Source organism: Rissa tridactyla, chromosome 7, assembly GCF_028500815.1.
Source record: "Rissa tridactyla isolate bRisTri1 chromosome 7, bRisTri1.patW.cur.20221130, whole genome shotgun sequence".
NCBI lineage: Eukaryota > Metazoa > Chordata > Aves > Charadriiformes > Laridae > Rissa > Rissa tridactyla.
Window position 1 is genome coordinate 21,377,445 of NC_071472.1, and position 13,669 is coordinate 21,391,113.

The 13,669-nt window shown below is 40.2% G+C and overlaps 1 protein-coding gene across 14 annotated transcripts in view; it reads right to left on the reverse strand.

Annotated features, from left to right (window-relative positions):
• Nucleotides 1-12,964, reverse strand: part of LOC128913000 (sodium channel protein type 2 subunit alpha-like) — a 50,688-nt gene extending 37,724 nt beyond the window's left edge. For 6 of the 14 annotated variants that reach the window (XM_054209888.1, XM_054209884.1, XM_054209886.1 and 3 more), the window contains exons 1-8: nucleotides 12,686-12,958; nucleotides 6,896-7,014; nucleotides 6,424-6,513; nucleotides 5,692-5,820; nucleotides 4,967-5,058; nucleotides 3,853-4,089; nucleotides 2,295-2,358; nucleotides 90-231 (exon numbers count right to left, since the gene is read on the reverse strand). In XM_054209888.1, the coding sequence (XP_054065863.1) occupies nucleotides 90-231; nucleotides 2,295-2,358; nucleotides 3,853-4,089; nucleotides 4,967-5,058; nucleotides 5,692-5,820; nucleotides 6,424-6,513; nucleotides 6,896-7,014; nucleotides 12,686-12,958 (1,146 nt within the window). Of the gene's footprint in view, nucleotides 1-89; nucleotides 232-2,294; nucleotides 2,359-3,840; nucleotides 4,090-4,966; nucleotides 5,059-5,157; nucleotides 5,250-5,691; nucleotides 5,821-6,423; nucleotides 6,514-6,895; nucleotides 7,015-12,685 lie in introns of all 14 variants that reach the window. The other 8 variants (XM_054209887.1, XM_054209885.1, XM_054209880.1 and 5 more) reach the window with 3 other exon arrangements.
• Nucleotides 12,965-13,669: the final 705 nt, after the last annotated feature.

Consider the following 13,669-nt stretch of genomic DNA (forward strand, 5'->3'; position numbering starts at 1 on the left):
CAATGGTCTGTAATATAAATACGAATGGCTGTTCCACATTTGATTTGGGGACATTAAGGCACTAACCACAATTTTTACAATATACTTACCTTCTGATAAAGATTTTCCCAGTAGTCCTGTGTCATCAGTCGAAATAGTGACAAAAAAGCCCAACTGAACGTGTCAAAGCTAGTATATCCATAGTTGGGGTTTCTACCAGCTTTCACACAGATAAACTCTTCTGGACATTTACTAGGAAAAAAAAAAAAAAAAAAAGCAATGCACATAAAAACGTATGTAAAAAATTTTAGTATAACACTAAAATTCTTTTAAAATTATTGTACCTTGAGCTTCTAATGAAGGTTCATTAGATATAATCTGTGAACAGGGCTGCTATTAAGGGGAAAAAAGGAAGACCCAGCGAACAGCAGGCCAGTCAGTCTCACCTCTGTGCCTGGCAAGATCATGGAGCAGATCCTCCTGGAAACTCTGCTAAGGCACATGGAAAATAAGGAGGTGATTGGTGACAGCCAACATGGCTTCATTAAGGGCAAACCATGCCTGACAAATTTGGTGGCTTTCTACGATGGTGCTACAGCATTGGTGGATAAGGTCGAGGGACAGCAGGTCAAGGGAGGTGATTCTGCCCCTCTAATCTGCTCTTGTGAGAGCCCATCTGGAGTCCTCAGCACAAGAAGGACATGGACTTGTTGGAGCGAGTCCAGAGGAGGGCCGCGAAGATGATCAGAGGGCTGGAGCACCACTCCTATGAAGACAGGCTGAGAGAACGGGGGTTGTTCAGCCTGGAGAAGAGAAGGCTCTGGGGAGACCTTATAGCAGCCTTCCAGTACTTAAAGGGGGCCTACAGGAAAGATGGGGAGGGACTCTTTATCAGGGAGCATAGCAATAGGACGAGGGGTACTGGTTTTAAACAGAAAGAGGGGAGATTTAGATTAGCTACTAGGAAGAAATTATTTACTGCGAAGGTCGTGAAACACGGGAACGGGCTGCCCAGAGAAGCTGTGGATGCCCCATCCATGGAAGTGTTCAAGGCCAGGTTGGATGGGGCTTTGAGCAACCTGGTCTAGTGGGAGGTGTCCCTGCCCATGGCAGGGGGGTTAGAACTAGATGATCTTTAAGGTTCCTTCCAGCTCTAACCATTGTATGATTCTATGATTTCTGGCTTACAACATTTTAAAAATTAGTGAGGAAATGAAAAGAATGTCCTTTAAAAAAAGTCAGAAAACAGCAAACGAGTAAATGAAAAATATTTCTTCCTGCTTTCTTTCACCACTATACACAAAATAAAACTTAGTCCCAACATTTTGTTATTACCGCTGCAGATACCTTTTCAATGGAAACAGTACTTAACAAAGAGATTCCATAAGGTGAATACTTCCATGCAAGAACAAGAAAGTCAGTATGCATATTTTACGCTGAATTTTGTCTGTCAGCAGGGTTGGCATAGAAACCAAGATTTCTTATTTTCTTCTGGTTTGTGATTCACTCAAGTCAAATTAACAAGTTCTACTAATTCCGCAACAGCAAATAACCATCATAGTGATAATTCTATCTCCTAAAATTGTACATTAGTTTGATAGTAGGTATCTTGGTATCAATTGTAGGCACACTGCTTCAGTTATTATTCCGTTCTTGAAAGGTAGAAGAGGTTCTTTCCTCCAAAACCTCCACAAAAAGACACTATAAAGATTTCTCTTCATATATGTGGTGTATATTAGATGCATATTTACATACATAAAATTATCTGATAGTTACTTACATATACGCATTAAATGTTTACAAAAGAAAGATTTAAGTATACCCGTTTTAAAGACATAACCAACCAAAAACAAGGGATGGACTGAGAGATCATTAGAATATAGAATTATGTGATTTTGGTACAAAGAATTATCACAAAGAGAGAGCAAGACCGTGCCATGCATGCAGTCCACAGAGGGAAGAATCCTGCAGATGTCTTCCCAAAAGCTGGTCTTAAGTCCCAGTGCCCCATGCCTCTTTTAGAGATGAGAAAGGGCATGAAACCCATGATAAAAAAGTATGTTCTTAAGTCATTGATAATGCAATATCTACCTGCTGAAATGTAATTGTCTAGTTACGTTAGAGTTTTTAAAAGAAATTACAGCAAAGTATTTTCTCATTTAACATTTTTACTTATTTAAGTGTTTACTTACTATGAACCATGACCACATTTTATTGACTCTGAAGTTAGGTAGGTAAATTAGCTTTTTAAGTTTAGAGTGATATTTTTTACATTTTGTTTAGACAGGTAGTATGTAATTTTCAGTGTAGCTTACCCTGCATCTGAGCTATTGCCACAAAGCAGATAATCCTTTTCTCCTTCTATGCGATAGAAATGACCTAAAGGAAAAATAGGAAGTGACATGATTATAAATGGGAGGAGTTGGGGCTTTTTTGTAAGGATGAACCTATGTTCAAGTTATCATGGTTCGAATGTTCATAATCTCCCATTCATGTTTTCCCAATAATGGATTCAAATACTGGCATATCCATATTGGTAAGTAAAGTTGCAAAATTAAAGAATAAAATAAAAACACAATGTAAAAATAAATCCTAGAACAATGATTAGAAAAACATAAATTGCATATTCTGTTCTTGAATCATAGCAAACACTGAGTATCATTCCAAAATCTGATGTTCAATAAATGAGAGTAAGAAAGCACAAAGCTTAAAACTCAGCAGGTGATCGTAATCAACCAATTTAAGCCTATCTTATTTAAAATGGAACTATTTACAATGATTGGCTAACAGTTTTGAAGTTAGAGGAAGATTAACTAGCACATCCTGTGACTGAGAATATGAAGGTAGCATCTAAAAGGAAGATGGACGTTCCAATGCCAATGTTGCAACACCTGCTTGCTACAAACAAATTTACAAATTTTTCTTTTAATTATAAGGTGGTAGCCTTCAGAAATAAAGCAATATATTTTGTTATTAATGATTAATAACTGTGCTGTCCTTAAGAAAAAAAAAAAAGAAAAAAGAACACAGAAAGATGATAAAAAATTGGGGAAGAAGTCGCTATGAGTGAGGGCAGACCCCATTCAGAGGGACCTAGACAGGCTGGAGGAATGGGCTGACAGGAGATACATAAAATTTGGCAAATACACATGCAGAGTTGTGGACCTGGAACAGAAGAGCCCCTTGCAATGATACAGGTTGGGAGCTGACCGGCTGGGGAGCAGCTCTGCAGAAAAGGCACTGAGGGTCTTGGCAGACAGGCAGCAAGGTGAAGGTGAGCCAGCAGCGTGCCCTGGCAGCCAAGAAGGGCAACAGCCTCCTGGGCTGCATGAACAGAAGCCCAGCTAGCAGAGCGAGGGAAGCAACAGATTGTAATGAAGAGGGAGCCTCTTCTCAGAGGTGCACACTGGAAGGACAGGCAACTAGTAAAAGCTTGAGCATGGGAAATTTTCAACTGATAGTAAAAAAATTTACCGTGACACACATCAAATGCTGGAACAGGCTGCCCAGAGAGGCTGTGGTATCTCAATCCTTGGAGATACTAAAAACTTGACTGAACATGGCACTGAATAGTCTGCTCTAACTGGACCTACAGCTGAGTAGCAGCTGGTCTGGACAGCTGGGGAGAACCTGTCCATCCTGCATGATTCTGTGATTCTAAAACCAACCTAACCCTATAAATATGTTTTTAAGTGCAGTTAATGGAAAGAACAATCATGTCAGCGTGAGTTTGGGATGCAATACATAAAAATCCCTACTATTTGTCATCCTATTTGATTGATTTTTATCTTCAGCCTACAGTATGAAATAGTAATCCTGTGCGTGTGTGTTTATATACAAAAAATTTTAACAAGTAACAACAGTATTTCTTACTTTCATCCTCAATGTATGCTGTCCAATCAAACGCTGTACCATTAAAGTACGGAGTTAGGTGTTTTTCAAAAGATGTTGAATTTTCTGATGGCCAAAACAAGCATTTATTCTTCAAACTGCCCATGAACAGCTGCAATCCTATTAGTGCAAATACACTCAGGCAAAACACAGTCAAAATCATTACATCTGAGAGCTTCTTCACAGACTGAATTAAGGCTCCAACAATAGTCTTCAAGCCTGCAAACAGAGGCAGATTTTTATTATAATATTAAATATTTACCTAAGCTAAAATGCAATGTGAGCTACTCCAACACACTATTAAATATCATGCATAGCTTCACAAAAATAGTCTTAAAATATTTTCCAAAGGAAATAGGTACCAGTAAGTCTCATCGTTCCTGAAAAATTAATTTGAAAATATGAATGGGAATGAATGGTACACATTCCAAAGCACCTGCTCTTCAAATGAAGAAGTAACTTTCTATTCATGCTCTCTATACGTGTAAACTACATGTAAAGAAAATTGTTCGTTTTATTTTCTTCTTGATGCCTCTTGCTCCAAACCTTTGCCAGTGTTCTATTCCAATACACAATATATTGTCTCTATAACAGCAAACAAAAACAGAACACAATTGCATTGTAGTAGAAATTTTAATGATTGCATTCTATTGCATCCTATTCAACTGGAGGTGGGGTTTGGTGAAGATAGGCATCTTAAGGTAAGAAATACACCATGCAATTCCCATGCTACTCTTCATTATCTTGTTCCTTTGTTTTTGTCAAGGATTCAACTTTTAAACAGACTGAAATTTTCAATCCCAAATGTCTTCAATAAATAGTAACATCCACATTTGTACATGAAAAGTGAAAAGATAATTAATTTTGATCCTTAATGTGGGAGAGAAAATTTGGCATCATGAAATGGAAATATACACAGGCTATGTAATTCAATTTCGCATGCAAGAATGTATTAAACTCTGAGGCTGAGCACTTTAGAGAATTAGAAAAAGAAATCAAATTGAAGTTAAGGCTAAAACCTGTATGGTTCTGTTAAAAATATGAGTCCAGCTTCTGTGGAATTTCAGTCAGCCTCAGTGTTTAACCTAGCTCTCACCTGGAATGACTGATATTGTTTTCAAAGCTCGGAGAACTCTGAATGTTCTCAACGCTGAGACATTGCCCAGGTCCACAAACTCTGTCACATATCTGTAGTGAGGGATTCCACACACAAACACAATGACAGCACACACAAAATTAAACAGAGGTGATGTAGAGGGCCTACCATTTTACACAGTTACTTCTTACCTGGGATTACAGAAATAGTTTTCAAAGCTCTCAATACTCTGAAAGTTCGAAGAGCTGAAACATTGCCTAGGTTTACAAATTCTGTTATATACCTGTAGAATTAAATCACAGTTATTCAGCATTAACATATAGTGTATACTACTTACCTGGACCTGTAATCCAGACTACTTTTTTTGGAAGGGGCAAATTTAAATGAAAGACTTGCATTCATATTTTCCTGTTTCAATTAAGTTTTCCCTAAGAAACACACCCTTAAGTATTTCCGTTGCATGCAAATTAAAAATGAAATGGATTCCCCTGCTTTTAATGTTCAAATACTATTTAAAATTGACTGTTCAGTGGTAACTTCTCTTTTGTACTGTGGGACAGACCACCAATTCTGGTGTGTGCTACATTAATATAAAATATTAAAATGGAAAAAGTTGAAACATAATTCAACTACAACTCATTTTAAATGAGCTAAGATAACCCAAACAAATCATTACAGGTTCAAAAATGTTCTGTTATTTACTTTAAAAAAAATTATATACTTACGCAAAGGAAATGACAACAAAATCAAGCCAGTTCCAGGGGTCACGAAGGCAAGTAAAATCATTTATGCAGAAACCTCTTGCAAGGATTTTTACCAGAAATTCAAAAGTATAAATTCCAGTGAAAGTGTACCTATGAGAAAACATCCAAACGAAAGTGAAAGGTTGTCATTCCATGATACAACATGTCAGAAATAAAATTCATGGGTAAGTGAAACCTAGTGTTTACTAAAGTTACTTGACCAGGTAGACTTGAGAATATCAAACAATAGTCCTCAGCAGAGGTATTTTCTTTAAAGAGGATCCGTGTCCCATTTTTAGATTTTGTTACACAAAATGAAGGTACTTCATCAGGACTACAGAAAGCATCTTCCACACTGAAAACCAGTAGTTTCGGGTTCAATGCCTATTTTCTCCCCCCCCCCCCTTTTTTAAATGCTAAAGGAACAGCTCAACAGGGAGAAGGCATAAAAACATTACTTGTACAAACATTCTGAACAAGAGTATTAATCAGAGTTTTGTTCAGAGAAAAAGGTTAACAGTATCCCAACTTCTCTCCTTCCTAGAGCTTGCAGGTCTACGCTGCTTTGATTTGCAGCTAGGATCAAACTCCAGACTAGAAAAAGGAGAATACTGGTATTACCCACAAGGGTAAGTAAAACTACACGTCTGTCTCTTAATTTACTTTTCATTTTTAAACCATTAAAAAATTATTAGCTAATTTAAGTATACTTACTCTACATTCTTTGTCCACTCTGGAAGGTTATTCCATGTCATAAATACACAGTTTGTCAAAATAGTGAGCATAATGAGCATGCTGAACAATGTTGACTGTAGTTAAGGAACACACTCTTTTTTAATGCTGAAATTGCATCACACAAAACATGAGGCATTGACCGGGCTATAGAATACTGACAACATATATGATACAAATCAGTTTACTATTACTAGCAACGTCATAAATAATGCAAAGATGTTTCACAATAACGATGGCTATACCACTAACTCTGTAATCTAGGTATGCATGCTGTGCATCTCTTCCTCTGAATTTAAACAGAGGGCTAAAGTGACAAATCTTAGCTCTGATTCATTTTGAGAGAAAGAATTAAGGGCAGGAACACATTTAAACACTAAACCAAAGAACACAGTACTATTAAATATTTTAAAAAAACAGTAATAATTTTTGACAAATGACTTGAAAAGGATATGAATGCACCAAAATCTTAATAGCTATTCTTCTAATAATATTGAAAGGAGATAAAAGGTACAAGGCAGGTGTGGCACTGAACCTGAAGATTGTCTTCCCTTTATTCAATACTATAAATGTCTTTAAAAAAAAAAGGGGGGGGTAGGAAATAGGGAATTAAGGATATGTATGCCATAAATGGAGGCTGCGCTTACACAGATGTAAGTAGCCAAATTTATTTTCAGTAGAATTATAAAAGCAAATATCAGATTCTAAATTTTTACCTGAGCAATGAAAACCGAGCACCATACCTTCTTTGTCTCTGTGCTCTTAAACATCTTCATGTTAGCATTTGCCAGGATTATGTAATTACATTAAAAATATAATTAAAAATGTGTCATTTTTAACATTAAAAATTAATCCAGCTACCTTACTTGTACTTCAGATCAAACCCAGCAATGGAAAATGAAGCGCATAATTAACCATTTTTGGACACTTACAAGCAACTATTTAACCATTTCAGCTCTTTAAAACTGCTTCTGATTTATGTCATCCTTGTCTTTTAAAGGCTTTCTGCCTTTATTGCCTGCACAATTATGACTAGCACCATTTTTGCAATCATTTGTGATTTTGACTAGAACAACACACAATGAAAATGTCATCTAATGAAACCTTGATTCTATCTACATTTTGTTATTTTTTTATTATCTCCCAAAATATATCTAATATCTGGAAATATATGCAAATAAACAAGTTTTAACATTGAGTCTTTCTGTTACCTAATGATATTCTATTGTAAAGGAAATACATCATTTGACAGTAGTGTTTGTGAAGTTGAAACAACAAAAACTAAAATAACTGAAAAAACTACATCTGATTGGAAGTCTTCCACATTCTGTACTAAAGAAACCCACTGCTTCAACTTAGTTGCTTCTTAGAGAGATAATATAGCTCTTTGGTCGCTCACTTACATGCAAGATACTAATCTGTTGATTATCCAGTACTTCATTTCAAGAACCTGCTCTATGTTTTTAATTCAACAAGAACTTTATTGATTTACACAATAAAATAACAACTCACTGCTTATTTTGTACTGACTTTTTAATGTAAACCCAATTTTGCCTTCATTCTGAACATCATTCCACTTCTCATGCCTACATAAAAACATCATTTCTTTGTCTGTACTTGGCAAAGTCATCATCCTTGCCCTTTTCTCCTTTTGTTATCCTTACATCTACAAAAGAAACTGAGTCGCATTACAGTACATATATATAAATTCAGGCTTTGTCTTCAAGTCTATACTGGGCCTATAACAGAGACACAATATTGAAACACAAAGTACACAGTTTTAGTCTTTACACTTAGTCCTATGTGAGAACTGAATGTGGGGCTACTCACACGAATGTTACTTTTATACCGTTTTGTTGAACTGATACTGAGCCACAAATCCTCTTTTACATTAACCAAAACCACAGCATTTATATAAGATTTCTGGGAAAACTCTGCATCCATGCATATTTAAAGTGATTCTGAGAGGAACAATGCAGAAACTTTCAAGAACTTCCTTGCTCTGTCACATACTATTATTGAGAGCATGTGACCTCAAATTGTCCTACCAGTGTACTGTCTTCACATTCCTCATGGGGCAGTGCAGGTAGGGACTGCTTGCTAGGGAATTAGTCGGGACAATCCTCGTTATCAATACAAGCTGAGGGATGATGTGATAGAGAGCAGCCCTGCGGAAAAGAACTCGGGGATGATGGTGGATGAAAAGCTGGGCGTGAGCCAACAATGTGCACTTGCAGCCCAGAAGGCCAATCGCATCCTGGGCTGCATCAAAAGAACTGTGGCCAGCAGGTCAAGGGAGGTGATCCTGCCCCTCTGCTCTCGTGAGACCCCACCTGGAGTACTGCGTCCAGTTGTGGAGTCCTCAGCACAAGGACATGGACCTGTTGGAACAGTTCCAGAGGAGGGCCATGAAGACGATCAGAGGGCTGGAGCACCTCTCCTATGAAGACAGGCTGAGAGAGTTGGGGTTGTTCAGCCTAGAGAAGAGAAGGCTCCAGGCAGACCTTATGGTGGCCTACCAGTACCTGAAGGGGGCCTACAGGAAAGCTGGGGAGGGGCTGTTTGCAAGGGCATGTAACGATAGGACAAGGGGCAACGGTTTTAAACTGGAGCAGGGTAGGTTTAGGTTAGACATTAGAATCATAGAATTGCTGAGGTTGGAAGGGACCTTTAAGATCATCGAGTCCAACCTTTAACCTACCCTGACAAAAGCCACTTCTAAACCATGTCCCTAAGTGCCCCATCTACCCTTTTTTTAAACACCTCCAGGGATGGTGAATCCACCACATCCCTGGGCAGCCTATTCCAATGTTTAATAACCCTTTCAGTGAAAAAATGTTTCCTAATATCCAATCTAAACCTCCCCTGACGTAACTTGAACCCGTTTCCTCTCATCCTATCACTTGTCACCAGGGAGAAGAGGTCAGCCCCCATCTCTCTACAACCTCCTTTCAGGTAGTTGTAGAGGGTGATAAGGTCTCCCCTCAGCCTCCTCTTCTCCAAGCTAAACAACCCCAGCTCCCTCAGTCGTTCTTCATAAGGTTTGTCCTCCAGACCCCTCACCAGCTTTGTAGCCCTTCTCTGGACACGCTCCAACGCCTCAATGTCCCTCTTGTAGCGAGGGGCCCAAAACTGAACGCAGTACTCGAGGTGGGGCCTCACCAGTGCCGAGTACAGGGGGATGATCACTTCCCTAGTCCGGCTCACCACACTGTTCCTGATACAGGCTAGGATGCTGTTGGCCTTCTTGGCCACCTGGCCAAGAGCCAATATGAGCTGCTGGCTCATATTCAGCCGGCTGTCAACCAACACCCCCAGGTCCTTTTCTGCCGGGCTGCTTTCGAGCCACTCTGCCCCAATCCTGTAGCGCTGCATGGGGTTGTTGTGACCCAGGTGCAGGACCCGGCACTTGGCCTTGTTGAACCTCATACCATTGGTCTCAGCCCATCGGTCCAGCCTGTCCAGATCCCTCTGCAGAGCCAACCTACCCTCAAGCAGATCAACACACCCGCCCAGCTTAGTGTCATCTGCGAACTTACTGAGGGTGCATTCGATCCCTTCATCCAGATCATTGATAAAGATATTAAAGAGAACCGGCCCCAGCACCGAGCCCTGGGGGACACCACTTGGGACCGGACACCAACTGGATTTAACTCCATTTACCACCACTCTCTGGGCACGGCCATCCAGACAGTTTTTTATCCAGCGAAGAGTACACCTGTCCAGGCCATGAGCAGCCAGTTTCTCCAGGAGAATGCTGTGGGAAACGGTGTCAAAAGCTTTGCAAAAATCCAAGTAGATAACATCCGCAGCTTTTCCCTCATCCACTAAGTGGGTCACCTTATCACAGAAGGATATTAGGTTTGATAGGCATGACCTGCCCTTCACAAACCCATGCTGACTGGGCCTGATCACCCTGTTCTCCTGCGTGTGCCGTGTAACGGCACTGAGGAGGATCTGTTCCATGACCTTCCCAGGCACCGAGGTCAGACTGACTGGCCTGTAGTTCCCCGGATCCTCCTTCCGGCCCTTCTTGTGGATGGGTGTCACATTTGCTAACCTCCAGTCAGCTGGGACCTCCCCGGTTGTCCAGGACTGCTCATAAATGATGCAAAGTGGCCTGGCGAGCACTTCCGCCAGCTCTTCTAATACCCTTGGGTGGGTCCCGTCCGGCCCCATAGATTTGTGCACCTCCAGGTGCTGAAGCAGGTCCCTCACCGTTTCCCTTTGGATTACAGGGGCTTCATTCTGCTCCCCATCCCTGCAGGGGGCTGGGTGCTCAGGGAACAACTGGTCCTACTGCTGAAGACTGAGGCAAAGACTTCATTAAGTACCTCAGCCTTTCCCTCATCCTTGGTCACTATGTTGCCGGCCCCATCTACTAGAGGACAGAGATAATCCTTAGTCCTCTTCTTATTGCTAATATATTTATAGAAACTTTCTTTGTTGTCCTTGACAACAGAAGCCAGGTTTAGTTCCAGCTGGGCTTTGGCCCTCCTGATTTTTTCCCTACATAGCTTCACTACCTCTTTGTAGTCCTCTTGAGTGGCCTGCCCTTCCTTCCAGAGGCCATAGATCCTCTTTTTTTCCCTAAGTTGCAACACTAGCTCCCTGTTTAGCCAGGCCGGCCTTTTTCCCCGACGGCTTGTCTTCTGGCACATGGGGACAGCCTGCTCCTGCGCCTTTAAGACTTCCTTCTTGAAAATCACCCAGGCTTCCTGGGCTCCTTTGCCCTGGAGGACTGCCTCCCAGGGGACTTTGTCAACCAGGCTCCTGAAAAGCCCAAAGTCCGCCCTCCGGAAGTCCAAGGTAGCAGTTCTGCTGACCCCTCTCCTTGCTTCTCGCAGAATCGAAAGCTGTATCATTTCATGGTCACTGTTCCCAAGACAGCCTCCAACCTTCACATCCCCCACAAGACCTTCCCTGTTCACAAACAACAGATCCAGCAGGGCACCTTCCCTAGTTGGCTCTCTCACTAGCTGTGTCAGGAAGTTATCCCCAGTACGTTCCAGGAACCTTCTAGACTGTTCCCTCCCTGCTATATTGTATTCGCAGCAGATGTCCGGCAAATTGAAGTCCCCCACGAGGACAAGAGCTCGCGATCTTGAGACTTCTCCCAGCCGTTTATAGACTATTTCATCTGCCTCCTCATCCTGATTGGGCAGTCTATAACAGACTCCTACTACGATATCCGCCTTGTTAGCCCTGCCCCTGATTCTTACCCATAAACATTCAGTCTCATTATCACCATCATTTAGTGCAAAGCATTCATAACACTCCTTAACATACAGGGCCACACCCCCGCCTCTCCTTGCTTGCCTTAGGATGAAGTTCTTTACGATGAGGTTGGTGAGACACTGGCACAGGTTGTCCAGAGAGGTGGTGGAGGCCCCATCCCTGGAGACATTCAAGGCCAGGCTGGATGAGGCTCTGAGCAACCTGATCTCATTGAAGATGTCCCTACTTACTGCAGGGGGGTTGGACTAGATGGCCTTTAAAGGTCCCTTCCAACCCAACACATTCTATGATTCTATGAATTGGTATTAAAATCATCCTGATGACTAAAATATCAGGAAAACTGTAACTGGCCAGAAAAATCAAATCCTTCCCATGAGACTCAGAACAGTTGCAGTGATGTTGAAGCAAACTCTAGCATAAAAAATTCATATCTGTAAGTGACACAAGCTGCTACCAGTTCACAGAAATCATATCACTTGGAGCCATATGTGATAATAATAATTTATTATTTTTTTACTTATGTTCCTCCCTAGTCAAATAGAGTTTAACGTTTAACTTTTTGTAAAACATACATTTCTATAAGATTTCAAGGAATATTTGACACTCGATTGTTTTGGCAGATGACTGAGCGAGCACTTTGTACAAAGACTACCCTGCTAAACTAGATCTCAGGTACTGTCTATGTTTCCTAGAAACCTCAGGAACAGAGTAGCCAGACACAGAGGAATTTTTCCAATGCTTCAGCATTCAATCAGATTTGAAGAGATTAAAGGACATCTAATGCAAAATCCACCAACTCAAAATATCATCATAAGGAATCCTTAGACATTAAAAGAAAAGTTCTTTTTAAAAAAAAAAAAAAGCGAATTAAGCAGAAGAGTTACAGTGATATTCATAGCGTATTACTAGTTAACGCATACTGCATAATACTTTCAGCCAGGGCTTCTATCTATCTCCACAACAGAGTATTTATCACTTTATAGTTCAAGAGGAGTAAAACACTTACTTTTTTATTGATATAATATGGATCCAGGTCCTCCAGGGGCTCTGACACCATTCCTGGAGGAATATCACCATATATAAATGGCAGTGTCTTTCCTGCCTCCAAGTCATTACTTGGCTTTGGGTGATTGTCTTCATGACCATCATCATCTTTATGCTCATCTTTGTCACAATGAGATTTTTCATCAGCAATACGTTTTTCAATAGCTGCAAGAGATTCTTTGGTGAAATAGAAGAAGCTGTCAGATCCCGGTGGTACCAGCATTGCCCGTGCCATCTTTTCATTCTGCAAATTTTAAATGTTGATATGCTCTTGTGCAAGATCCTAGGAGAACATAAGAAAAAAAGAAACAGAAAATAGAAGGCAACAGCAACAAAAATATCCAAATAAAAGCTTTTGGCATAGTCATCATCTGCCTCTCTTCTAATTCTAAAACACTGTAGCAAGAAGTATTTAAATTAATTGTCAGATACTTCATAGAAAATTAGATATCATAGCTTTCCTAAAGTAATGACATAGCAAACAGATACCAGTTATGAGATAAAGAAAAAAATGAAAGGGGAAAAAAAAGACCAAATTTGCATACAGTTTGTGAACTCAGGTTAATACAAACCTCACAACAAGAAAAAAGGAATAACATTCTCGCTTTCCCTAGCCTAAACCTTAAATTTAAACACACTGTATTGTGAAAAAGAAACATGTTAACACAGCTGTGTACTGCAGTCAACGGTTACAAGTTCTGACATATGGATTTATACATCAAGTTGGCATAGAATCTTAAAAAAACCTGCAACTTATTTTACAAAAGTAGAAAGAAAAAACATGCCCTTTCTATCACTCTTTTCATTTCTGATGGCAACACTACTCCATCTGGTGGTTTATACTATGCTTGCTGAACTCATGTTTATATTACACTATTGGACAGGTACTACATACATGAATTTTGTATTTGAAGCCATATGCACAAGCAGAAAGAAACTGCACTGA